This window comes from Notamacropus eugenii, chromosome 3 (genome assembly GCF_028372415.1).
Source record: "Notamacropus eugenii isolate mMacEug1 chromosome 3, mMacEug1.pri_v2, whole genome shotgun sequence".
Lineage (NCBI taxonomy): Eukaryota > Metazoa > Chordata > Mammalia > Diprotodontia > Macropodidae > Notamacropus > Notamacropus eugenii.
The window spans coordinates 466,934,976-466,962,492 of NC_092874.1; the positions used below are offsets into that span (position 1 = coordinate 466,934,976).

Below are 27,517 nucleotides of genomic sequence, written 5' to 3' on the forward strand. Positions count from 1 at the left end.
GCCTAAAGGACCATTGGTCCTCCTGAATCGGGGTTCCTCAGAGGCTTCTCAAAGACCTGAGTTCCACACAGTCAGCTTGGCCTCATGGGGCAGTCAGGGGGAGTCCCTGGCTTGGCCCTGGCCCAGTTTCAATGGGCAGGGCTTTGTTTCTCTTTCTCCAGAGCTGTCTTGAATTACTCAATGGGGCATCAAGAATTAAAAACAAAGGTCGACTTCTTGTTACGTGCCAGTGTCTTGAATTGTGTCTCTAAATGTGTGTTCCTGCAAAGTCATAATTTCTTCTGTTTGTTTATTTGAATTCTGACAAATCTCCTGCTGAAATATCTGGCTGTGGCCTGCCCAGAGTGTGCCAACATAAATACACATGTACATTTGGATTTGGAATAAGCATGTACCTTTCTGAGACCACTTTTTTTAAGGGAAGATTACTCTGGAAAAATCCTCTCTGATCTAGGGCTAGCTTCCAAAGTTAAGATAGAAAAGAAAGAACATCCATAGCTCTCCTCTTTTCTAGATGAATGCTGTGTTTTTTTGGCTCTCCAACCCCACCTTCTTACACATGCCATTGGGCACTAGCTCTGCCTCAGGCCCTTTCTGATAAAGCCAGTGATAACATTTAATATCATTTTTTACTTTTAATAAGGACCAAAGCCTGAACTAATCAATCAGACTGCTTTGTTTTGCTATAAAAATGCCCTTTCCTGTGTCAGCAACTTCAAAGACCTATTTATGCCAGGATGCCAACAACCAGAATGGTAGGATTTTTCTTATCTTGATATGTAGAGACAGAGGAAAACAAACATCCTAGGATCTTCATTTCCCGCTGACTCTACCTTGTTAATTGTCTTGTCTCACGGAATTTACAACTTATACAACTAAGAAAATCCCTTTCTCGTGGTAAAGTGTATTTAAGCCTGGTCATTCTTCCACCAGGTAGTCAGGGGTTTTCCTTCTGGCTCCATGGCCATGTAACCGCTAGCTTTAAGGGAATAGACAACATGCATTCAGATTGTTTGCCTTTTTTAACCAAACTTCCAGGTCGATACCAGGAAGACGATCACTCATCCCCAAAGAGAGAAACATGTAGGAGAAGGCTCAGAACACTTTGAGAATTGTTTCATGGGCCCAGGGAGCAGGAAGAGCTCAGAGAGACAAGTGGCAAATTGATACCAGGCTCACAGATGCTGGATTGAAAATGTTAGTACATGCCCTATACTCCTGCTAAAATGAAACAGATTCGATGTGTCAGGGAAGATAATCCAGTCTTTGTCAATATTCCATCTAGAGGCTTAAAGAGAAAAAGGCGAGGTACAGATCTACAAAGGGAGTTGGTGAGATGCAAAGAATACCGTGTGTACATTTCTCATGTTTGGGGATCTCAACGTGGTGTTTTCAGAGGTTTGGTCAATGACATTCACTTTGGGCACAAGAAACACTAGGCTCTCCGCTGCACAGGCCTTGTCTCCCTCCACCCTATTTGTAAGGGCTTTGTAGACTAGGAGCACCAGGCCTGGCACATGATAGGTGCTTAACAAATGACTGCCTGTTTAATGTTCCCAACTTTTCTAGGAAGTGCCACAAGTGGTACTTCCTGTACATCTGGAGCAATAGCTTCTCCCAACTCTGTCCACACCATATGGACCTGCTGCCCCTCACTCCCTTCCCAAAATAAGGACAAGTCTATCAGGTCCTTTTCTCACTAAAAGTCAAAAGATTTCAGGAGATATTTCAAACCAACTTCCCAATGTGAACCAGGGAATTTTCTGAAATCCAGAACGTTGCATTCTGGGCCAGTCTGCCAACTAAGACTGCCAGGGGGTTCTTTCTCTGCCTCACGGCAGAGGCTTAACAGGAGACTATGTGGTATCAGCAAAGACTAGTTCATTCTCTTCCTCTGTACCCCTAGCACTATGCACAGTGCCTAGCACAAAATGGGCATCAGATAAATGTTGGTGGATGGATTACTTCTCATCCTTGGCTAGAACTTTGGGAAGAAGGCCCACCTGCATCTCAGTGCCATTTCTGTCATTTCATTTCAAGGAAGAAGGAAGCTTTTGCAAGGGAAAGCTACCATCTAAGAGGCCAAACAGTCAAATGAACAGGTTTGGTCAGTGTCTGCTGGCTCAGCAGTGACCTATTCTGAATTCAAACGTGTCACAAAAATAGCTGGTCATTTACTTGTGAAAGTATACTTCTAGGGCTGGACAGTCTTGTCTACAGTCAGTCTTTGTCACCTGTACCTGAGATCTAGGTGATTTCTTGGTTTGCATTATGGCTGTTCATCCCTTACCCCTCCCCCCAGCACATTGGTTTTTCCAAACCCTCCCCCCACCCCAGCACACTGATTTTTCCCAACACTCACCTGCAAACTGTTGTTGAGTAAGTCGAAGTCGCTGTATCTTCTCACAATCTGCAGGGGACAAAGACCATGGTACTTTGACTCAGAAGACATCGCCCACCTCGCCAAGCCCCCAGGAAAACTGAGTCATTTTGAGCAGCTACTACGAATCGAACACTGTACTAAGCACCTTGGGGAACATTTTATACACTTTTAGGGCTGGAAAGAAGCTCAGATGAGGATCATCTGACCCAACCCTTCCATTTTATAGATGAGGAAACTGAGAGCCTTGAACAATGAAACCATTGCCCAAGGTCACCCAGAGGATGTCAGGGGCCAGAAGAGGCCTTGAAGGTCCCTGGTGTGGGGGCTGATGCTGTGGGGGAAGAGACACCCAGACATGAACATGTGGTTTATCCATCCCACGTGCCTGAATCAAGGCACCAAGGTCAAATGAAGGGGCAAATGATGCTCTGAGTCTGATGGGGGCAAGGGAACACTAGAACAGCCTGGAAGAAGGGGTCATGGAGAAATCAAGGAGCCTCAGCCAAGCAGTGGCCTCCACGCTCCGCAAGGACATAGAGTCCATGTCTTCCTGCCCCGCACACAGTCGGTGCCATCTGGAGTCTGCTGCACAGTGAGGTGACATGCCTGGCACATCTGAGGAGGTTGGAGCCAGTGTCTGAGGCTTTGAGTCTGAATCATATCTGATAGAACCTGGGAAGGTCCAGGTGGGAAGGGCAAGTCGAATGACAGATGGAGAAGGGAGATGAGTGAAAGGAAGACGGAATGAGCCAGGCAGGAGACAAAAGCCCTAGTGAAGCAGTGACTGATCAAATGCAGAGAAAGCTGTGACCTCGGAAGAGGATGCAGTGAGAATGTGACAGACGTGACCAAGAATGGTGGGAAGTCTGAGTCAGGGCCCCTGGTGCAAATCCTGACTAGGTCTTTGAATTGTCGTGCGACACCTAAGCCTCAGTTTCCTCATTTACATAATGGAGACAAGAGGAGCACTTAGCTCACCATCTTATTTCGAGGGATGCCCTCTGCAAACCTAAATACCCTGGACAAACTGGAATTAGTACTGTCATCTGAAGGAGCAGGTTTGGGTGACAAGAAATGACTGGGTATGTTGGTCAAAATGTCACCCAATAGGAAAAAAATAGGAAGAAATTAAAAAAAAACTCATAGTAAGTGATGCCAAGAGAAGGAAGTAGCACCAGGAAAACAAAATACACCAAAAACAGAGTCCTACATTAGGCAGCTTGGGGATGCCCAAGTTCAAATCCAGCCTTACACAGAATACCTCCTAGCTGTGTGACCCTGGGCAAGTCATTTCACCACCTGTTTGCCTCTGTTTCCTCACCTGTTGTGAAGATGAAATAGACAGTATTTGTAAAGTGTTTTACAAGCCTTACAATTCTCTAAAAGGCTAGCTCTGGTTATTATCATTATCATCACATGAACGATGATAACTTCAGATGATGACAATATCCAGATTAAGTGGATGACCAACACTGGCACTGAGTGACTGGCCTTTCTCTCTGGACAAACAGCTAGACCCCCAGGGGTCAGACCGCACCAGCAGCCCCTGTTTGCTCTTTGGGATTTTCTGTAACTTTTGCAATAACTCTGAATGAAGCAGCATCTGTAGCCACAATCTTGCAGGGGGCTTCTACGTGAATCTGTTGTGGTTTCTGTTCTTTTTTAAGGCTGGAACTGTGGTTCTGTTGAGAGAGGGACTTCTGACGAGGAAAGGGCCTCTCCCAAAGCAAAGCAGGGGCTAGCTTGAACCTCCCAGTCCTAGGGAGCTACGTGGCCCCTGAGGGGCCGGTGCCTGCAATGCTAACAAAATGTCTCAACAAAAATAAAGCAGAAGGCATCGGTGGTCTGGTGGGCTCTGGACACTGAGCAAAACACATGAAGGTTATGCTTAAAGTGGTGAGAGTGGCTGAATCCTTCCAGGGAGAGAGAAACAGAGATCTGAGGCCTGATGCTGGGGACATGCAGACTGTACGAGGGAGGGGAAAGCAGAGAGGCAGGGAGGATTAAGGGCTCTTCAGAGGCCACCGAGTCTGATGTTTTCATTTTGGCACAGAGGAGTAAGGGATGTGCACAAGGTCACAAAGTCAGCACATGGTTAAGGCAGGACAGAATTCTAACTCATGACTTCCTGACTCTAAATCCAATACTCTATCCCCTGGCTGCCTTCCCTGCTGGAAGAGTACAGTGTCCCAGAGGCCCAAGAAGGGGAGGACAGTAAGAGCGGGGTGGCCAGTAGCGTCAAATGCAGCAGAGGCAGTCACTGAGCAAAGGCCATTGGACAGAACACTCAGAACGTTTGAGGAGGGAAATTTCAGTTACATGGGGAGAGTGGAAGCTAGAGGGGGGCTGGGTCAGGAGATGAGGGGACAAGCACTGAGAGATGGAAGAGACATGGGAACAGGGGGCAGCGTGGAGGGACAATGTGGTCAAATAAAAATTTGATTTTGTTTTCAAACGGTAAATAATAGCACTTGGTAAGCACATGCCAAGTGCCAAGCACTGGGCTAAGTGCTGCAAGACACAAAAGTGTATCTTTGAAGCCTTGCCTTCATGGAACCTCCAGTCTACTAGGGAGAGGAGACCCAGGGGAGGAGGTCAGGTGCTACACAGAGGTAAGGGACGCCAGCCACAGGAAAGGGAAGGAGGGAGGAACGGCTTGAAGTCAAACTTTCCCTACTAAAACCCACAATTGTCAGCTTCTCTTTTCTTATAACAAGTGGTTTCTCCTGTTCCTCACCCCTCCCTCATGCACAGATATTTGAGGCTCTGAATTAGATGAAAATCGTCTTTGATGAGATGTCATTTGGGCTTGTTTAGCACACGGCACTTTGCAAAGTGTCCTTCCTGAGGTAGGTTGGCTTGACTCCTATCCCTAAATGGATCTAGAGAAGCTCAGGCCTGGGTAGAGTTCACAGGCAGCAAAGGCAGAAGGAGAGAGCCCCAGGTCCCCTGACTCCCACCTGCTTCTTTCTAGTCTGCCAGAACAAAAAGCTCTCTCAAGTTCCCTCTCCAGGGCAGCCAGAAATGGCAAAGGCACCCTCTCTGTCTCTCTCTCCCCATACCCTCTTTCTCTCTCTTTCTCAATCTCCTCCCTCTCTTCTGTCTTCCAATCTCTCTCTTTCCCTCCCTTCTCCTCTCTCCTTCTCTCTCCCTCTCTCCCTTCATACCTCTCTCTCTCTCTTTCTCTCTTTCCCTCCTTCCCTCCATCCCTCCTTCTCTCCCTTCATACCTCTCTCTCTCCCTCTCTCCCTCCCTCCCTCTCTCTCCTCTCTCTCTCTCTCTCTCTCTCTCTCTCTCTCTCTCTCTCTCTCTCTCTCTCTCTTCTCTCTCTCCATGACCATGGAGGTGGGACCCAGCACACAGCCAAAATGGCCAGTGGTTATAAGGGAGCAGACAACCACAGCAGACTGGAGCCAGCAGGAGCCTTGGACGGCAGTGTTCCCAATTTAGACCTAAGGAAACCTAAACTCAGAGAAAGGATGATGAAAACCCAAAAAGACATGGACTTTGGAGAGAAATGGTGGCCTCTCCTTAGGCCTTGCCCAACTTGAGGCTGCTGGGAACGTATCTCAATAGAGTAGCTCTATATGAAGGCTTATTATCTTTTCTCCATTTGAAAATCAAGTCTAACAGACAGGTCTGGATGAAAAAAGGGAAGCAACCTAGGAGGGAAGAGAAAATAGATCTTCCATTCTCTGCCCTTCAGTTCTAGAGAAGGAACTCCTGGATAAGTGTGTTGGGTACAAGTTCCAGCAAGCTGCCCCATCTTCCCCCTCCCCTAAAAACACCAACCAAGGAATACAACTACACAGCTACCGACACCCCACCACCGCCCCCCCCCCCCACACACACCCTGGGAGGAAGCACCATTGATCAATACTCAAGAGTTCAGTTTTGAATGTTATCATGGGCCCCAAACCACAGTGAGGGCGTGAGTGAGTCTTTCCCCAAGTTGAAATACTTTTCAGTTATGAAAAAATTTACCTGCCAGCTGTTTTCTATAGAAATTCCTCTTTGCACACGAATGATGTACTCCTGAAAAATAAGGAGTAAAAAAACTTTTAAAAATCACCCAAATAACTGACTTACAATGAAACAAACACAGAAAAGCTCAAAGAAGAAATTGGTGGGAATGGTGAATAGGAAAGAGAACGAGCCTTTAGTGGGCAACCAAGATTTGTCCACAACGTGCATGGTGTCCAGACGCCTGCATGTTTCCTCCAATCAAATAGGAAGACCAGAATTAAGAAACAAACTAAACACTTCGTGATAGCAATGGCATCAATCCTGGGTGAGATTAAGACAGACTTCTTGGTGATCCCTTCTACTCCCTTGGGTTTAATTTTAACTTCTTTGGACACAATACCCAGACCCATGTAACTCCATTAACGATGCTCCTCATCTCCAGTCCTGAGGGCCATTTCAAGCAGAACATTCCACTGGCATTGCAAATTCAACCCAACATGTCTAAGACTGAATTCACCGTCTTTCCTCTAAAATTGCCCCCCTCCCCTGCGCCAAACTTCCTTTTTTTCTGTCAAAAGCACCATTGGCCTGACACTTGGCCAATTTCATGACCCAAAAATCCTAGTTTAAACTTCCCTTTCCCTTGTCCCACCTCCCTCACCATCTAGTCAGACACCAAGCTCTGGGTCTCCAGTGCTCAGCACAGCCCCATTTTCCAGGACACCCAACACACGTGCTCAATAAATGTCTCCAGGACACCCAACACATGTGCTCGATAAATGTCTCCAGGACATGCAACACGCATGCTCGATGTCTCCAGGACACCCAACACACGTGCTCGATAAATGTCTCCAGGACACCGAACACGTGTGCTCAATAAATGTCTCCAGGACACCCAACACGTGTGCTCGATAAATGTCTCCAGGACACCCAACACGTGTGCTCGATAAATATCTCCAGGACACCCAACACACGTGCTCGATAAATGTCTCCAGGACACCCAACACACGTGCTCGATAAATGTCTCCAGGACACCCAACACATGTGCTCGATAAATATCTCCAGGACACCCAACACACGTGCTCGATAAATGTCTCCAGAGCCAAACTGAGAATTTCTAAGAGACTGGGAGTAATGTCCTACAGTAGCAGGCGTTCAAGGCATTTGAGGAACACTAACATTTCCAACTTAGCACATCTCTTATTGGTATTTCAGCCACAGGAACAACAAAATTGTGATGAGCTCACACATTAGTATCATTTTTACTTGATTTTATTTCTGGGTAAGGAAAGGACAGTCTAGTCCTGTGGTTTCCTCTTTCGGAGGAACTTCAGCATGGAAGCCCCTTTTTAGCAGCGCAGATCAGCAACTCCCAGTCTTGGGAGAACTGAGCTTCAGGAAAGAAGGAAGGGAAGGGGGGAGGGAGGGAGCAGAAGAAAAGAAAGTAGGAAGGAGGTAAAAGAAGTAAGGGAGAGGGAGGAAGGAAACGGAGGGAAGGAAAGAAAAAAGGAGGGAGGAGAGAGAAAGGAAGGAAAAGAGGGAGGGAGAGAGAAGGAAAAGAAAGTAAGAAGAAAGGAAAAGAAGGGAGGGAAGGAAGGAAGGAGAAGGAATAAGAGAGGGAAGGGAAAAAGAAGGAAGGATTTATGCAGTGTCTACTAATATGCCAGACATTGTGCAAAATAATCACTTTATAAGTATGATCTCATTTAATCTTCAAAGCCCTGGGAGGCAGTAACATGATTATCCCCACTTTACAGCTGAGGAAACAGAGGCAGGCAGAGAGTAAGTGACTTGCCCAGGATCCCTCAGGTAGGGTTTGTTAGAGGCAGGCCTTGCAGCTAGACTCCAAACTGGCAGGCCCCTCTACTTGCCCTGCTCTCCCGACGTTCTCAAGTTTTCTACTGAATACAGGTAGACAGAAGATAACGAATCAGGCACTCAGGATGTGGCATTTCTTGTCCAGCTCCATCCTCATGTCCTTTATTCATTTAGTGAACTCATCAGTGAGCACGGCCCTGTTTGGCCGGCCAGCTGCCTCACTGCCCAGAGCCCAGGAGCATCTCCTTTAGTACCCAAGCTGTAACCCAGACAGTCTCACTTGAGGCTGGACAGTGACACTACAAAGCAGCACAGAGTGTGATGGGAAAATTCCATCACTTCAATCCAAGCCTTTATTAAGCACCTATTCAGTGCAATTCAATGGTCTTGGCAAGGTTTCCAAGAGGCCTCAGTTCCTTCAGTTGTAAAATGAGGTGGTTGGACTCTGATCTCTACAGCTCCTTTCAGATCCACATCTAGGATCGCACATGATCATTTATATGATCTAAATAATTACATGATAATTGCATGATAATCTAGGATGCTTGTAATTGACCAGGATAGATAGGTAGGCGAAGAGTACTTGTTTTTGCTGTTATCCAGTTGTTTCAGTCATGTCTGACTCTTCATGACCCCATTTGGGATTTACCTGGCAAACATACTAGCGGCTTGCCATTTCCTTCTCCAACTTATTTTACAGATGAGGAACTGAGGCCAACAGGGTTAAGTGACTTGCCCAGGGTGACACAAATAGTAAGCATCTGGAGTCTGCTTTGAACTCAGGTTTTCCTAACTCCAGGGTCAGTGCCACTTGGCTATGCCATATAAGCCCACAGGATAAGTCTAAATAGAATGGAATGAGGTAATCAAGGAGGGGGAACCTGAAGACACTCAGCTTGGAAGCCAAAATTCTTCATCCAGAGACTAGGGGTAATTAGTCCTCTGCTGGGCCATGGTCCTTCCTGGGGATGATTCTGACAGGTCTGCATATTTCTCAAAGCATAAGAACTGGAGATGTGTGGTTTCCTAATAAGAAGGAGATCCCTAATAACATCAGCCCACAATCCCAGAGGATTGTCTGGGGCGCTCTCTTGCCCAGGGGGCAACAGCCAGGAGGGTCTGAACAGGGACCTGAAAGCTGATCTGCCAGGACTGCAGCCTCACCCTTTGACAACTTGTGGAAACTGTTTTCTTGATCTCTGACACAGGAAACAATGTTCCTGTTCACAAGCACTCTGGCATTGCAGACTCCCCAAGTGTTACAAAAAGGGCCATATTATTGTTACAGAAAGTGGCCCGGGCTCCCAGGAGCTGGGTGCTAAATATGGAAGGATACAGGCTCTAGTGTAATGACAACACAGATAACCCTGGGCTGGCCCAGGAGAGCATCTAGGCAGGCAGAGCACTCAGTGTGGGTTGGGTAGTTTGAGCAGAGAGGACTTTACTCAGGCCACAAAGTAACCCAAGGCTAAGTGCCCAAGAATTGGGACTGTTCCAAAGAGATGGCCGTCATTCCTAGGACACATTGTGAAATCCGTACTAGATGTGGGCCAGTCTTGGGAGTTGGCAGGACCACCAGGTCCCACCTCTGACACTGGGCAAGTTACTTCAACTCGGAGAGCTCCAGGCAACCCCCCACCCCATGCCCCAGCAGCCTTGGCAGAATGGTGGCCACACTTCATCTGTATAGGCAGCTCTCTGAGCTCCCTGCACCCCATGAATCACAGGCTCTGACCAAAAGAAAACTGGGTATAGCACACTGGGAAGAATTTCAGAGAGGAGGAGGAAGAGAAGGGAGCTCACTCGGTGTCACTGTAACCAATCCATAAGTATTTATTAATTATTAGTCAATATTAATACCATAACCAATACCATCAACAGCATTAATAATTAATAAGCAATAATGAATCATTAGCCTAATCACTGATGGGTTTATTAGTCTGCCAGGTGCTAGGCACTGTATGAGGTACCGCACATACAAGGACAAAGGATAAGACAATGCCCCCCTATTCAAATATTGATTCTTTGAACTCTGACCTATCCACTAGAAGCACAAAGGAGCATGGATTTCTGAGAAGTGAGTGAATCCTAATCTTTTGGTTTTACAGATGAGGAAACTAAGGTCCAGGACAGGAAGGTGATTCCCTAACCTTGCTGCTAAAGATCAGAATCTAGTCAGCCAGTGCTGAGGACAGGGCACACAAAGGCCTGGGTTCAAATCCTGTCTCGGCCCCTTGCTACCTGAGTGGCAACGGTCAAGTGACTTAGCCCTCCACAGCCTCAAATGTCTCCAGATCTGTAAAATAGAAATAATGATGCCAGCTAGGTGGGCTGGTGTGAGGTTCCTATGAGATAATCTAAGCAGCAGCTACAGAAGTGTTGGTTTGTGCTTAGAGTTATCTCCTTCCCATCTTTCCCACGGTTTCCAGGCAGAACAACCCCTGGGACAACTAGCTGTCCTGCTATTACTCCATTATACTGAAGGTTCTGTGGCTGCTGCCCAACTGGGCGAAATGACTGCCTTTTGTATTCAAATAAAAGTATTGGGACACCCACTGCTGCCCTGTAGGGACAATGAAAGCATCTGAGAACTTGTGGTATATAATTACGATGGAAGATTACGGTGCTCTGAGAAAGGATGAGCAGGATGCTTTTTAGGAATCCTTATAGAATAATAACGTAACTATAAGGTTATATGAGAGCTCATCTAGGACTCTCATTTGGAAGAAAGAGGATGTGAAATACTTTAAAACTTCATAATGTGCTTTTGAGGGGCAGCTAGGTGGCGCTGCAGTGGATAGATCACCAGACCTGGAGTGGGGAAGACCCATCTTTCTGAGTTCAGATCTGGTCTCAGATACTTACTAGCGGTGTGACCGTGGGCAAGTCACTTGAGTCTGTTTGGCTAGTTTTCTCATCTGTAAAATGAGCTGCAGCAGAAAATGGCAAACGAGTCCAGTACCTTTTTGAAGAAAACCGCACACAGGGTCATGAAGAGTTGAACATGACTGACACAAGTGAACAATATGCTTTCATCTCTAAGATGCCAAAGGAGGAAGCCTTAATGAAGTGAGCCCCCAGTTTATTTCTAAACACATCTGTTTCAAAAGTGGCAGGCTGAGACATCCAAAAGTACTCAGGGCTCTGGGAGGAAGAATGACTGGCAAGTGAAATCAGTCAAAGAACTGCTCAGAACCATCTGCTGGCTTCGCTGTGGTGTCTGAACCAGGACTTCAGCGGGAAGCTGTTAATTGCCCATTAGAGCCAGCTGACACTCTCTGGACTGCTACAAATAAATCACACTTCCCTCAAGAGCCCCCAGGTGGAGCCTAATGGGTGTGGCCAAGTGGTGCTAAGAGACAGCAGATGAAGCATCCCCAGAACACAGGATCTCACTGCCCTCAAAGAAGGAGGGCGTGAAGATCTGCTGTGTCCTGAAAAGAGTGCATGACACTTGTCTTTCTGCCATGACCAGGTAACTGCTGTGCTTCCAAGGGGAGAAAGTAAGAGGGATGGATAGAGGAATGTGTTTCTACTCTCCAAGACATCAAGGAAAATGAAATATTCTTCTAAAAGAAAAACAGACGAAGTAGTTCAAGGTAAAAACAAAGCCTGGCCTGAAGGCAGGAGGTTTAAGGATGGTGAGAATAAGGATGACTGAATATTTGGAGCCTCATAACAAGCTTTTCTGAAGAGGGGGCAAACACAGCAAGAGGGGAGGGATGTGGTGAGCATGGGAAGGAGCCCAACTACTGGTAACTGATGACTTACAGCTGATGCATAGCAACAAACCTAGTTTAACAAAGATACTAGGAGAAGATGGAAGCAGAGACAGGTAACAGAAGATAAATCCACATCTGAGACACGGTTCTGTATGAAACAACGCCAGTAGGGTCAATGCCAATTATCACTCTGGACAGGGAGAAATGAGAGAAAAATGACTCCTATGCAGGTGGAACCCAAGACAAACCAGGAGATGGAGCCTGGGCTGCCTTCACTAAGCACTTTGAGGCCACAGTGAACTGCATTAAGAGGAGGACACAAGGCTGGCAAGCAGGGAAACAGGCCGCAGGCCTAGAAAAGGGCAGATGTTATCCAGGCTCCCTGGCCAAAGAGGAGAGAGGAGAAGGAGCCAAGATGTTGGACAGAGAGACTTCAAACAAGAACACCTGAGGGAAGAAAAGTATTTGAAAAGGTGCAGAATAGAAAAGAAAATCTCCACTAAAATGAGAAAAACCTAAGCCAAGTGCCAACATACTTAACATCCTGTAGGTAAGGGGGTCTTAGCCTGGTGTCTGAACTTGGTGGCTGCTTTTTTTAATGCTTTAATAACTATTTCAACAACTGATTTTGTTTCCTATATTCTGCATTTATTCTGAAGAGGTCCCTAGGCCTCCTGTGACTGGCGGGGGGGGGGGGGGGGGGGGGGGGGGGGGGGGGAGGCAGGGCATACAGAAAGGGTAAAAACTGCTAGCATCTGAATGGCCTAAAAGTCCCAGAAGCAAAGAAATGAATAGGAAACCCAGGAGATGTCCTGAGAGGTCCTCAAGGGGATAATCCATCAATTAGCAGGCATTTATTAAGGTGCACTCAGAGGCCTAGAGGCAGCTAGTGGCATGGGGGACAGAGTGTCTTCAGACACTTTTCAGTTGTGTGACCCTGTGCAAGTCACTTAACCTTGATGCCTACCTCAGTTTCCTCAACTGTAAAATGAGGCTCATAATAGCACCTACCTCCCAGGGTTGTTGTCAGGATCAAATGAGATAAGATCTATAAAGTGCTTAGCAAAGTTTCTGGAACATAGTAGGTGCTTAATAAAGTCTGATTCTCTTCCTATCTCTTCTCTTCACAAATATAGCAAGACCAACTAAAAGCTGGTTGGCCCAATGAATAGTGTTGGACCTGGAGTCAGGAAAAACCTTTGTTTAAAACCTGCTTCAGATATACACTAGCTCTGTGACCCAGGTGAAGTTGCTTGACCTCCCTCTGACTCAGTTTCCCCATCCACAAGATGGGGATAGGAGCATCTACCTCACAGGTCTGTGGTGAGGATCCAATAAAATAACACACACAAAGTGCTTTGCAAATCATAGCACACCGCATACATGAAGAGAGGAATATGAAGAGATTTAAAAAAGAATTCTGGGTCAGTGTGAAAGAAGGGGCCCCAATGTACATGAAGGGCTGCAGCCACAGGTTCTCTGATCTGCTTCTCTAAAAGGAAAGGCGACTTCTGAGGGGTCAACAATCCCTTTAATCAAGCACATGTATCATTCACTTAGTTTAGGGGAAAAAGTCAGCACCTTGAACTTCAGAGAAAATACAGGGAAATACAGATCACAGATCAACAGCCAGGGCTTCCGGCTGCCTGACATAAGCAATACATACATCACAGATCAACAGACAGATCCAACTGTCTGACCATTACATACAGTTACCAGAGAGGGAAGCGCCAACATATGGGCTTTAAAGGAGGGTGGGGCGGGGCAGGCCCATTAATGGGTGGGGAAGATCTTCTTTAATCACATTATTCAATGAGAGGCACTTGATTATACTAAAACAAAAATAGCAAAAGATCCTACTTGCCATTATAAGTCAGTGAACAGATTCTGGCATTGGGGGATAAGGACCTGCGTGCCCTCCTCTGACCCAGGCCAGGTCATTTAGCTCTCAGTGCCTCAAGCCACTTCCCCAAAGGAAGTAATTGGACAGGTGTGGATGTGCACGGATGGAGGAATTCCCCACACTGATGAAATAAGGGCAGAGCGACCAACAGCTAACATTTAAGCTCTTTCCATATATCTTCTCATTTGATCCTCACAGCAATTCTGAGAGGGACCAAACTGATACACACAGAGATGAAATGACTGGCCCAAGGTCACATAGCTACTATGTATCTGAGGTCAGATACAAACCTGGCCAAACATTCACTATGTGAACTGCACAGGCCTAGACTTTAAAGGGGTTAAGTAAAGAACGGATCCTGCAAACTGGAAGCCAGTGAACTCGATTTCAAAGCAAAATTCTAGAAATCTAGTCTCCAAATTATGGTTTGTGAACTCCTAGCAAAGGAAGTGGTGATGACTAAGAGATATTTCTCACTTAACTTTGGTCATGATGAGTCAGCTTTGTTTCCTCTGATAGGTTTCCTGGACCACTGGCATGAGGGGCATGTTGGAGACTGCATTTATCTAGATGTCAGCTCAGCCTCTGACTAACCTCTCCTGGCATCCTGTGATCAACGTGGGAAGACATGAGCTAGACAAGAGTACAGTTCGGTAGATAGAGACATCACTGGCTGTGTGACCAGATCCAAAGAGCAGTCAAGTGATCGTAGAACAGATGCCTCCAAGAAAGGCAGGCGGCCCTTCCTGGTCCCTGGGCTGCCAGTACCTTCCCCTCGGTGGTTATCTACTTCCAGATGGAATACTTTCCATTTATCTAGATGTTAGTGTGTAAGCTCATGAAGTCAAGGACTGTTTTTGCCTTTCTTTGTATCTCCAGCCTACCCCTTATACAGTAAGCTCTTAACAAGGCAAGGTAAAAAGAAGAGGTCTCTTTAATCTAGTCCAGAAAAAAAAATCAAACTGAGAGGAGAAGACCCTCAGGGTTCCGACTAAAACAGAAAACATCCCTACTGGTGAGTGCACTGTCTTTCCTCACTTAAATCCAATTCACTTGCATGTCATGGCATCACCTCCCTGATGAGGTGCTCTTCTTCTAAAAAGGACAATACTCATTGATTTGATGGCCTGTTGTGGATTTAGAAGGAGACAGTGGCTGGGTGGAGAACCTCAGGGATTTGTGCTGTGCCTTCCAGGTGCATTTGAATCAGAACTTGAAGGAGGCCAGAGATGATATTGTACTCAAATTGTAGAGATGAGGATGAGAAGTCAGGAGGACTGAATGACTGACTTGGGATTCAAGAAGACCTTGGTATTTGATAATCCTGGTCCAAGTCTAGTAAGAGGGAATTTAATAAGGACAAATGTAAAGTCTACACTTGGCTAGGCAACTGCTTCCATCTAAAAGATGTGGGAATTTTAGAGGACTGCAGAATCAATAGGACACACACACAGACACACACACACACACACACACACACACACAGACACACACACACACACACACACACACACACACACACACACACACACACACACACACACACACACACACACATACCAGTGTAATCCTACGCTTCACTGAGAGGGAGTACAAGGGAGAGAAGAGTGCCTCTCTCCCTGCCCTGGTCAGATCACAGCTGGAGGACTGACTTCAGTTCTGGGACCAAACTTTAGCTAGGAAGGACACAGATAAACTGGGCAGTGTCCAGGAGGGTATCCGTTAATGGTAGGAAGGTGGGTAGGCCAAAGAAGAAAGACCAAAAGGAAACATGGCAGCGGTCTGCATAAACGGAAGAGGCTATCATGAAGCCAAAGGGTTAGCCATGTTCTGTTTGGCCCTGAAGCTGTACAGTGGCTGCTCCATCTTCATCCCAACTTAGCCACCCCAGCACAGGATGGGCTTTCTTGCCAGCTGGTAGATTCCCTTTCAGCAAGGCCAGGACAAACGTTTGTTGGCCCATCCTAGAGCGGATTGTTGTTCAGCTATGGGCCAGAATGAGCCTCTCAGGTCCCTCTTAATTCTGAGGTTCCATCTGTATAGAAGAAACACAAAGCAAAGAAATTCTACAGAAGATGAGGTGATTTTTCTCAGAAATATAACTAGTTAACTCAATGAGAAAAGTTCATCAACCAACTTAAAGATGTGACAATTCTTAAGACTTCTACGTATATGACAGGACCAGGAAGAAATACTTCTATTGCTCTTACTCATCTCTTGATATGCACAATCCTGGGAAAACCTTTCCACGTTACCCAAGGTCTGCATTGAGGCCTCAGGCTTCATCAAAGCAAATTGTTCTCCTGAGACCAGTAAGAACCTCATTGCCTGTAGAAGGGTCTCCCTGTCCCCAGCCCCAGCTCAAGTCAGCAGCACAGCCTTCTCCAAATGAATGTCCCAAAGCCTCCAAAGGCAAACTAAGCACACATCACCTTCTAAGCATGTAAAGCAGACTATGACAAATAGGTGGGGTCAGGCGTGTAAGGCCTGTACCACTAAGAGCTGTCCCCATTTCCACAGGACAGTATAATGCTCCAACTGGGGAGCATGGGGTGGGGTTCTACGTCACATGGTGGTGACACCAGCCAAACAAACAACTGTGCGTGTGTGTTATCTTGTTGAACTTTCCCATCTGTACTGTAATTCCCATTACTTCCCCATGGTTCTTCCTTTTTCCCTCTTCTCCTATCATCACCACATCCTTTATTCTGGTGGAGCAGAACCAGAAAAAACTCCAAGGCCCAGCATGGGGGACGTAGTGTCTCAGGGAAGCAGCATCCTCATCTTCTTCAGAGCACTGATTTGCCCTGAAGGGTGGGAACCAGCCATTTTAATTCATGAAGCTATGCCCTCATTTCTGGGCAAGGATTCATCAAAGATGACTGATGATTTTAATTACATATAAAGAGTTTTTAACATTCACTTTTACAAGATTGTGAATTTCAAATTTTTTCTCTCTCTCCGTCTTTTCCCCTCCCTCCTCCCCAAGCCGGTAAGCAATCTGACAGAGGCTCTACATGTACAATCCTATTAAATGCATCTCCACGTTAGTCATGTTGTGAAAGAAGAATCAGAACAAAAGAGGAAAAGCATGAGAAAGAAAAACCAACAAAAAAAGAGAAGATCGTCTGCTTCGATCTGCATTCAGACTCCATGGTTCTTTCTCTGGGTGTGGATCGCATTTAAGGGTGCTCCTCTTACCATGGGCAGCTCAGCAGTACAGTGGATGCAATCCTGGAGGGTGGAATCAGGAAGGTCTGAGTTCCATTCTGGCTTCAGACAAGTACTCACTGTGGGACCTGGCCAAGTCACTTAACTGCTATATACCTTAGTTTCCCCATCTGTAAAATGGGGATAATACCACCTAGCTCTCAAGGTTGCTGTGAGGACCAAATGAGCTATAATAATCACATAGCTCTTAGCAAAGTGTTCGGCACACTACAGTTACTATATAGATGTTAGCTAGTTGGATTATTATTTAAAAGCCCAATCTATACAAATGTTTTCATGTTTGTGCAGTATAGTCCAAATAATGCTTGCCCAAGGACACTTTAAGTGAGCTAAGAGTTTTCCAAATGCATTTAGCTATAGCATTCCAATTTCTAGCACAACGCTCTGCCCAGAACGGTAAATAAAGGTTTGATGAACTGGCTAGAACTGACCTTCCAAGTCGTCTGGGGTTTTTGGCAGGTTTAAAAACAATTCACTCTATACTATGTATCCACACATGCCAAGATGACTTTCCTAAAGCTACAAGGGCAGCAGATGGTCAACACTATGTCCAACACTGGGAAAGGTTGTTCAAAGTCAGAATTTAAGACTCAGAAAGATAGAGACATGGACCTGTGGTTTCATTGGTAGGAGGAATCCCCAAATGAGGAAATTCCCTCCACCAGTGCGGGTCAGCACTGTATGGAGAGTACCTGACGATAGGTGACCTGCTCAGGGTCACACAGCCAACCTATGGGGGGGAAGGTGGGGGGAGAGCACCAGGGCTTCCTGGCTCCCAAGACAGAAGCTCTTTTTCCGCTGCCTCTGAAAAGAATCAGAACAAAGCAGAACAACAAAAACAAATCACCATAATATTCCCTTGTCAATCTCAATTCTCTTGACCAAGAGCCTGGACAAAGACACTTTTTCAATGTTCTCTGTGTGCACACATTTAGACACTGGTGGGGAGGGTGCTCCCCACTGAAGATCTGAAGCTAGCTAGCATGTGATGCAGACCCCAGGAGAACTAGGAGAGAAAGAGACAGGAGCGTTCAGTCAAACCTTTGGTTCAACACCTGACAGCTCCACAACAGCCCCCCTCTCTCCTTCCTACTCAGAATGAGACTGATCAGGTCTGCTAGATCCCATAAGGCAGTGATGCCACCCAATGGTTGGTAAGACCACAGTGGGCAGAAATGGGTTGCCAGAGATGACCAGACTCATAAGAAATGGCCTGAAAGGCATTATCCAGAAAATGTAGAATCAGCAAAGGAGACAACCCAGGCAGGTAACAAGAGTGAGAGACAAGTGGACCAAGGACTGCCCAAGAAAATGAGAAGAAGAAATCGTGTATGTTGAGACGATCTGAGAGGACACCAGCAAGATCCAGGTGGGTGAAGATGGCAAGGATGAGCTGCAATTCGCACCTCTGAGGGGAGGACCCAACTGGTGAAGGAGCACATGCTAAGAGAGGCAGGGGAAAGCATCTGGACCAGGGGTGAGAACTGGAACCTAGCACATCCCACTGCTGTTCATCTCCCAGGGGACTCCGAAAGTGTCCTCAACATAAACTGGTAGAGAGAACATACCTCTGCAGGGCCTGGCCATCACTGTTCTACTTAAAAATCTTCCATGGCTCCCTAGTACCTACAAGAAACCATGTCTCCTCCTTAGCCCAACATTGCTTGCTACCTCATGCACTCTGGAGCAAGCCTATCTCTTGGATCTTAATGGCAACCCCAGCCCCCAACAAACACGTCCCATACCTATTATGCTACAGTACTCACTACTCACCAAATAGGACTTACTCATTCTCACCCCCACTCTCTTCCCCTAATGAGATTACCCTCCCCCACTTTGCCCTGCCAGTCCAAATCTATCCATCCTCTAAGCCCCAGCTCAGGCCCTGTCTCTCCCATGATGCTTTGCTTAAGCACTCCCACCCACACCCTGCCCTGCCTCTTCCATGTTCCAGGAGTACTCAATGGCAGAACCACTCACAGAATGCTTCCTATTGGTAGCTTACTTATGTAAATACCTTATGTCCTCTGGATTTCTCCAGACCTGACATACAATGGACCTTGGTTGGTTGAACTTCAGAAGGACACTAATGAGGGAATGACCTAAGCCACAAGCTGGTCTTTCTGGGCTGTATCACCACTGAAAGATTCAGGTCAAGTCCATTTAAAAATCAAACAGCATTACAGCCCTGCCCTCCACCCACACCATCCCCACCCCAGGCGTAATAATGAGCAATGTCCAGTGCCACCAAGATCCAGTCCAATGAGATTTTGACCTTTACCATAATGGGATCATCTTCCAGTAGGCCTGACAGAGATGTTTATGGAGAAAAAGTAATGGTTCCAATAAACAGGCGTCTGCTTGAGTATTATTCCCAGGGCTCTGCGTTAGCTGACTAACCATCTTCTGGGGAGTTTCAAGCTCCAGAAGTTTCCCTTTGAGTTCATGCTTCCACTTGGCTCTGCTCAATATTCATTATTTCTCCATGATCCATTGGCACACTCATTAGCCTTGAAGTCTGACCTGTAATTGCTGGATTTCAAATGCTGTACAAGCCAATAAGGCACACAAAACGGAGCCAAATTAATGAAGACATATTTTCAGGAGCAATTTTTAAATAGTATTTCCCCCCAATTACATGTCAATAAAATTCTTAGCATTCATTTTTACAAGATTTTGAGTTCTGAATTTTCCTCCCTGATTTCTTCCCTCCCCTTCCCTCTTCTAAAAACGGTAGGTAATTTGATATAGGTTATACACGTGCTCTCAGGTAAAACACAGTTCCATATTAGTCACAGTTGTGAAAGAAGAAAACAGATCAAACGGGAAAGAAAAACAAAAAAGGAATAAAGTGAAAAAATATATACTTTGATCTGCATTCAGAGTTCATCAGTTTTTTATCTACATATGGACAGAACTTTCCTTTGTGATCCTTTATACTTGTCTTGAATCATTGTGTTGCTGAGAAAAGCTAAATCATTCATAGTTGATCATCACACAATGTTATTGATACTGTGTACAATGTTTTGCTGGTTCTGTTCATTTCACTTCCCATCAGTTTGTACAAGTCTTTACAGGTTTTTCTGAAATCTGCTTGTTCATCATTTCTTATTGCACAATATCATTCCATTACATTCTTAAACCACAGCTTGTTCAACCATTCTCCAATTGACAGGCATCCCCTCAGTTTCCAATATTGTGCCACTACAAAAGGGCTACTAAATATTTTTGCCTGCCTAAGTCCTTTTCCCTATTTTATGATCTCTTTGGGATACAGTCCTAGAAGTGGTATTGCTAGATCCAGGGGTATGCACAGTTTGGTTGCCCTTTGGGCATAGTTCCAAACAGCCTCTCCAGAAAGGCTGGATCAGTTCTCAACTCCACCAACAGTGCATTAGTGTGCCAGTTTTTCAGGACCAATTTTCAAAAGGAAGGGAAGAATGAATGGTAACTGGAAGTTAAGGTTGTGCTGATGGATGAAGCAATTAGCATCTCCCTGCCCTCTTTTAAAAACAAATTTCACTGAACTGAAATTTAAGATCACATTGGCTAAATTAGTTAAGAGAATAATAGACTTTCAACCTTATGCAAAAGTAAGTCAAGAGTAGAAAAGCAGAATCTTATTAGTGGAATTATCACTGAGCCTGAGCATCCTTTCTGATCTAGTTATTCCTCTTCCTTCTCTCCCTTTTTCCTTCTCTTTCTGTTCTCAGCTTTGATTTTTCCACCCAAGCTTCTTTCCTCCATCACCAAAATGGTCCTCCCAGCCTACTCCAAAGGCAATCTCCAGTTGAACCAGCAGAAAACCTGAAAGATGCACCTAAAAATCAATTTTATCTGGGAAGTTACCATTGACCCTTAAACAGAAGGGCAAGGAACTAGCCCTGGTAACACAGGACAGGGACAGGAGTAGCACAAATTATAGAGAAGGATACTATATAACCCCTCTTCCCCTCATTATAACAGTAACCAAAGAAATGTTACATTGTTTCAATATTACATAGATTCACTCTTAAAAGGACCCAACAGATAGATCATTGGGGACAGGATCACAGTGCCCCAAATGATGATACAACAAGACTGAAGAGGACGCTGAAGCCAGCTCAGAAGCTTTGAGCCTCACTGACTGTAAGGCTTTGGATTTCAATTCAGCTTAAGTCTAAGGAAACCGTACAATGACCCGGTGTCCAGAAGGGAAATACAGCAACTGCCTAATCAGCAAATACAGCTCATGGTTTTAGAAAAGCTTATAATTCCAAGAACACTGGAGCAAAAGAGAAAGACGGCAGTGCTAAGAATAGGAAAGAATAAACAGCCTTTTCTGTTTTTTCAGGATGGAATGAGTATCCCTTACTCCAATACGGATCTTAAACCTATATCAAACCAGACAGTTAATTTGAAAAAAACATCATTTTTATTGCATGATGGCCTTGTCTCACATGCCATCCGAAAGCATAAGATAAGCGAGGTCAGTCTGATAATCAGCCAAAGGCAAGGGGAGAGGTTATCAGAACCTGGATAACTACATTCCAACCTATTTGTAATAGCTTTCTGCCCACTTTCCAATGCAATAGAACCTCTACTAAGCAGGAGAAACCAGGAAATGAGGATCACAAGACTAAGACTCTGAAGGGACCGGAGAAATCTTTTCATTTAAAGCTCCCCATTTTACAGATGAAGAAACTGCAATCCAGAAAGTTGCCCAGGTATGCGAGAGTCAACCAAACTATAACTGCGAAAATATTTCCCATATTAGGTCTCATAGTTCTATACTCCTTTCTTATTATTCCTAATGGATATGATTTTGCTCAGAAAAGTTGTAAAAAATCAGCACAATTGATCAAGTTCTTAGAATTTTGTAGCTATAAGAGCAAACATTCCTCTCTTAGAGTAATGCAAATGAATCCATACTGCTTGCCATAGAATATATATGCAAACACATATTTATAAAGTTATGTTATTAAGGAAGGACTTCATCTTAATTGGCGTTTGTCCCATCACTACCCCTCTGAAATCGGAGCTTGCATTTCACTGATAGAATAAACTTGCAGTTCTTGCTTTCCTTTGGCATTTGCCCATTACAAGGATCTTGTGTTAACTGTTTCTTGTTTTCACCTCACAACCTGCTGAAAAAGTCTCCCCCTCTTTTCCCAATCAGAATCTCCCAGAGAAGTGTCCATCTGAGCCTAAGTGATCCCACAACAGCTGTCATCAGAGATAAGATTTTTATGGTACTCCCTCCCCCTACCCTACTCCAATTAGCTAACCTTGAGAAATTCAAGGAACATGGTACTTTCATCTCCTTCAACCAATTACTGCATTCAGGAAACCCAAAGCCTTGATACACCTTGTCTCCCCCCAGTCAGCAGCCTGGAGTCCCAGACCTCCCCTTCCACAAAAGGAGGGAACATCTCTGATAAAATCATAAGGAAAAGGGGGAGCTGGGAAGCCATCTGGTGAGCCCACCATCCTCCCAACCTGCAAAGTCCCATGTGGAGGGAAAGGAATTTCTTTCAGGGAATCTCCTTTGGACACTTAAGTTTTTCACTAGGGTTCCCCTTTCCTCTACCTACAACAGATGCTTGGGTTGCTACATAATCACTTATTTGAAGAAGCATTTACTTCCACATGAAGGCACTGAATGGGTGGAAAAACTGATCAAGTCTCCTTCTTTTTAAATTCCTAGAAACCTGCCATGAGTGGCCCTAGTCTACTAAGGTCCCACAACTAGTAAGTGGCAGATCAGGTGTTAGAATCTAGGTCCATGGACACCAAATCCAGCACCTTTCTTTCTATGTCACAAATGTTAATCTGTCTTCCCTTCCCTCCCCTCTTTCTCTGTCTCTGTGTCTCTCCCCCACCTACCATGTCAAATTTAAAAATATTTTATGGATGTTTTTTGTTTTAATATCACCTTTATTGCCAAATACGTCCATTCCCTCTTTTCTACTCAGAGAGATATTTCCTATATAAAAGGATAAAGAAAAAAGGCCATTCAGTTAAACTGACCCAAACCACCAGGTGCTCCTGTCGAGGAAAGCTACGCCACGTTCAGCAGTAGTGCTGGGACTTCAATCGTTCATAGCTGATACCTGTTAGAGATGCAGGAGATCTCTATCCAGGCTATGGACAGAAAATACATGTTGCTTTCTGAGAAGGGCCTCAAGTACTTCCTTGAAGGGGACAATTTTTCACTCCTTCACTTCTCCACTCCTTTAAAACAGTAACGTTCTACGGGTTCAAATCCCAGGCAATTCCAGGACATTGAAAAATGACCAGGTCATCTGAGTTATGGTCATCATGTTACATAGGACTTCTTTCCACAACTCAAAACCACTTAGCCAATGAGCAGGGTCTGAAGAGGCAGAACCAGGTATTTTGACATGAACATGTCTTGGGGCAGCCAAGTTACTTTATGCAGGCACTCAGCCATCCAGTGGACTGCTTCTTTAACTATAGTGTCAGAAGACCCAGCTGCCTCCTTGGATCTAAGGCAGGACCTTCAGGCAGACATAGCTTTATATGCTGCTCTGTCCATTTCAAAAGTATCAATTGTGATTGTTAAAAAAAACCAAAACTCAAACTATTGTTTCTTCTCATTCCTTAATTTCAAACACCAAGACAGGATGCTGAACACAAAACAAGGCCAAGTAGATAAAATATAATCTGAGTTTGCTTCTCCCCGCTTCCTGAACCAGAAGCATCTTTTCCTAGTTTTAACCCTTGATGACCTGCCCTTCTCTTCCTCTTCCTTCCATTTTCATTGTTCAGTCATTTTCAGTCTTGTTGGACTCTTGGCAAAGAGTGGTTTGCTATTTGAGGAAACTGAGGTAAACAGGGTTAAAGTGATTTGCCCAGGTCATACTGCTAGGAAGTGTCTGAGGCTGGATTTGAACTTAAGAAGATGAGTCTTCCAGGTCTGGTGCTGTATCCACTGAGCCACCTAGATGCCCTCCATTTTCACAGCCATACCATTTACCACATGGGTAACCTTAAGCAAGTTGATGCAATCAATGCCTTCCATCTCAGTGTACCCATCTGTAAAATGGGTGGGACAGCCCTTTATCAGCTCTAGACCTAGGATCCTCCAAGCCCTCTGGATCACACTTATAACCTCCAGCTGAATTATTTGCAGGTCTTTGAGGGTTTCCCCATTCCAAGCCTATTTCTCCACCTCCAGCTCAAACAGAACACAACCAGCAAATGACTCTTCCAAAACATCCACTTTCATGTAATTGATCAGCTCCAAGGCTGATATCCACCCAAGGCTCTCTCTTCTATATAAAGTAAAATCCAAACTCCTCCAACTCCTATTCCAAATCCCAAGCAAAGAAGCCCCAAACTACCTTTGCCCTCCTTCTACTTCAACAGAAATCCTAAATGACTGAAGGAACAAACTTAATCCAAGCTCTTACAGAAAGTAATTGTATTATTTTTAGTTTCAAAATTTGATCAGCCAGTTTGGTAATCTAATTCACCAAACGTTCACTTATTAAACACTTCTTGTATGCATGGCACACAGATACTCCCCACCCCCTCCAGTTACCCACCCATGCCATTCTGCGCTGCCCCCTTCTCCTTTCTTGCTCTGGGCACAGTAGGAACTGAATCAATGTGTCAATGTATTGACTGTTGGTTCTGGAAAGGGCATGGCAATTGACTGACTTACCAATCTTAACTTCCTTCCCTGGCCACCACTTGTCTCCTCCTTGTAAAATGAGAGCTCTCTGAGGGCAGATGCCATCTCTCTTTTTGTCTTTGTAGACGCAGGACTTAGTACAATGACTGGCACGCAGTAAGGACTTGTGATATGCTTTTTCTTCTATTTAAAATAAGTTTTTATTGATGCCTTTTTAAAAAAATATGATCATAGCTTTCCCTTGTATTCCTCTCCCTACCCTATGAGGAGAGGTGTAAGGGTGGGGAAATGAATAAAAAATCAGTATAATTTATCGATATGTTGAAAGAGTCTAAAAACATGTGCATGTGTAAAATGTGTGGACCTCCCACCTCCACGAAGGGGTAAGTTGAGGAATAAATGCTTTTTCATTCTTTCATTCCAAGACAGAAACAAAAGGCTTCCTATCCTCAAAGTACAGAGAGGAGTAAATCCAAGGTAATTTGGGGAGGGAAAGTGCCAACGCAAAGTGGCATAGTGGGGGCAGGAATCAGGGAAGACTTTGCATCTCGAGGCCAAGAGGAGGAGGGAGAGCATTCTGGGCACAGTGGGCAGCAAGCTAAATTAGGAGCAGGGCTCTGTCAAACCAAGCTTTCCAACACCTGGCATAGCACCTACTCTGCTGATGGAATGGTATGCAGGAGAGCTAGAGAATACTTTTCTCCATAGCAGATAATTTATAACAAAATGAAACTCCAACATTTCTGAAGTTATATTTTCATCAAATAAGTTACCTAGAACATACCCCTCCCATCATGCCTCCTGTCTCCCCCCCACATACAATGCTTGATTCCCAGTTAATGGCAGACAAATGGGAGCCAGGAAGAAAACAGTTCACCCTTGGACATCCACGAGGAGGGACTGCTGCTGAATAATCTCAGGCCTTTACACCAGAGAATCCCATCCCAGCCTGGGCACTTGGCACCACAGGCCCCGAAGGAGAAAACAAAGCAAAAGGCCGCTGGTTTAATTTTTAATCCCACCATGGGTCAAGCCTTTGTGTACCCAGACCTGGGACTGTTCTGGTAACAGACAAAAACTGGGAGGGCAACAGCGGACATGTGCCTTTGTTGGGCAGAATGTACCAATTCTCTCCTCTAGCCTCCTGGTCAGCATTTTACAAGAGGATAACCGAGTCAGGGACATGAGAAGTTTCCAATTTTGCCTACTAGTCTTTTCTTAGGAATTTCTCAACCCCCAGGCCTTGTGCCTAGGGACTGCTAAGGAAGGTAGAAGAAGGAAACAATGGGATCCATCTGGAAGACAGTGATTTTCAAACCATGGTCCACAAAAAGGTTTTGTTTCGTTTGAAAGTGCGGTTTTTTAAAAACACCAAGAGCATTTTATCCCTTATATTAGTCACTTGGTATCTTCAGCATCGACACTAAGATGTGACCCTTTTCTCAGACCCCCCATATTGGTGTCTAGGAGGACACATATTTAGATGGTGTAACACAGATGTGTGTTTATGTGTGTAAACTCACCCATATGTGTGCACACAGCACATAAAGACATAATCACATATTGCAGCTGAATTTAATACAGTATGTATAAAAGATGTGTCCACATACAAGTATGCTTAGCATATATAAGACATGTGCATGTGTAACTGGCATAGGGTTAGGGCTAGGATGCCCCATCCATGAATACAGACTGACAACTCATCTATAAGTTCTAGTCTTAAGAGACTTGTCTGGAACATTGTTGGGAAGTGAAGTGACTTATGCAGGGTCACAAATCCAGTACGCCTCAAAGGGGATGGGGGGACTTAAACATGGCTCCATTGGCCTCTCCTATGAATCAGTGAGTGTATGTGATAATAACAGCTCTCATTTTTATAGTGCTATACAAATGTTATCTCATTTGATTTTCACAACAACCCTGGGAGGTAGGGGGTGCTATTATTTACAGATTAAGAAACTGAGGCTGAGAGAGCTAAAGGAGTGGTATAAATCCAGATCTTTCTGCCCTGAGACCAGAACATTATTCATTCTGCCAGGTTGGGTCTCTTTCTAAATAACACACATGTGCGCACATTCATATATATTCATGTATATATTAGCATATATAAGATATGTGCAGGTACATTTAGCATTACAACATGTACACACACAACATACACACACGGACACACATACAACTCCCCAAAAATTTTAGTCCAATTTAAAACTTTAAAACCACATGAAGACTTTTGGGACAACCTGAACTTAGTAGGTATAGGATACATATGTGCCTATATAAATATCACCCCCGATGAATACCAAGTGAGAGAGCCTGGGTTTTATGAAACCTTCTCCAAACCCTGAAAACACTGACAGAATTTCACAAAGGGTCAGCTGCCAACATGGACTTGCACCTCGTATCCATTTTCCCCTTCTCTCTCCCACACAGGGAATGGTGGCTCAAGCAGAGAAAAAAAGCTAATCCCCTACTCTGTTCTGCCCTTCCAGCACAGCTCCCATACCAGGAAGCCAGTTACCAAGAAAAGGATATGACCAGTCCTATGGCCTCATTTCCTGGCAGCATGGGCTGCATACAGTTGGTGTGATGAAATCTTATCTCCTGCAAGATTATCCACGCAGAGGGAAACCAGCAGAACCAAGAGAATGCTGTATACAGTAAGAGCAAAAGTGCTCAAAAATAACTGGGAGCCACTAAGCTATTCTGGGTAACATGATCATTCAAATCAACTACAAAGGATTTAGGAAAGAAATGCTCTCTACCCCCAGAGAAAGAGCTGACAGATAGAAGTCTGTATTACATAGCTTTCACCTACGTATGGATAGCAAATGTTGACCTCAAAGGTGGAGCTGAGA

At 45.0% G+C, this 27,517-nt stretch overlaps 1 protein-coding gene across 2 annotated transcripts in view; it reads right to left on the reverse strand.

Moving 5' to 3' along the window:
• Window positions 1-27,517, reverse strand: part of PXK (PX domain containing serine/threonine kinase like) — a 91,730-nt gene that overhangs the window by 50,288 nt on the left and 13,925 nt on the right. For both annotated transcript variants that reach the window (XM_072598819.1, XM_072598817.1), the window contains exons 2-3: window positions 6,368-6,418; window positions 2,363-2,410 (exon numbers count right to left, since the gene is read on the reverse strand). In XM_072598819.1, the coding sequence (XP_072454920.1) occupies window positions 2,363-2,410; window positions 6,368-6,418 (99 nt within the window). The remainder of the gene's footprint in view (window positions 1-2,362; window positions 2,411-6,367; window positions 6,419-27,517) is intronic.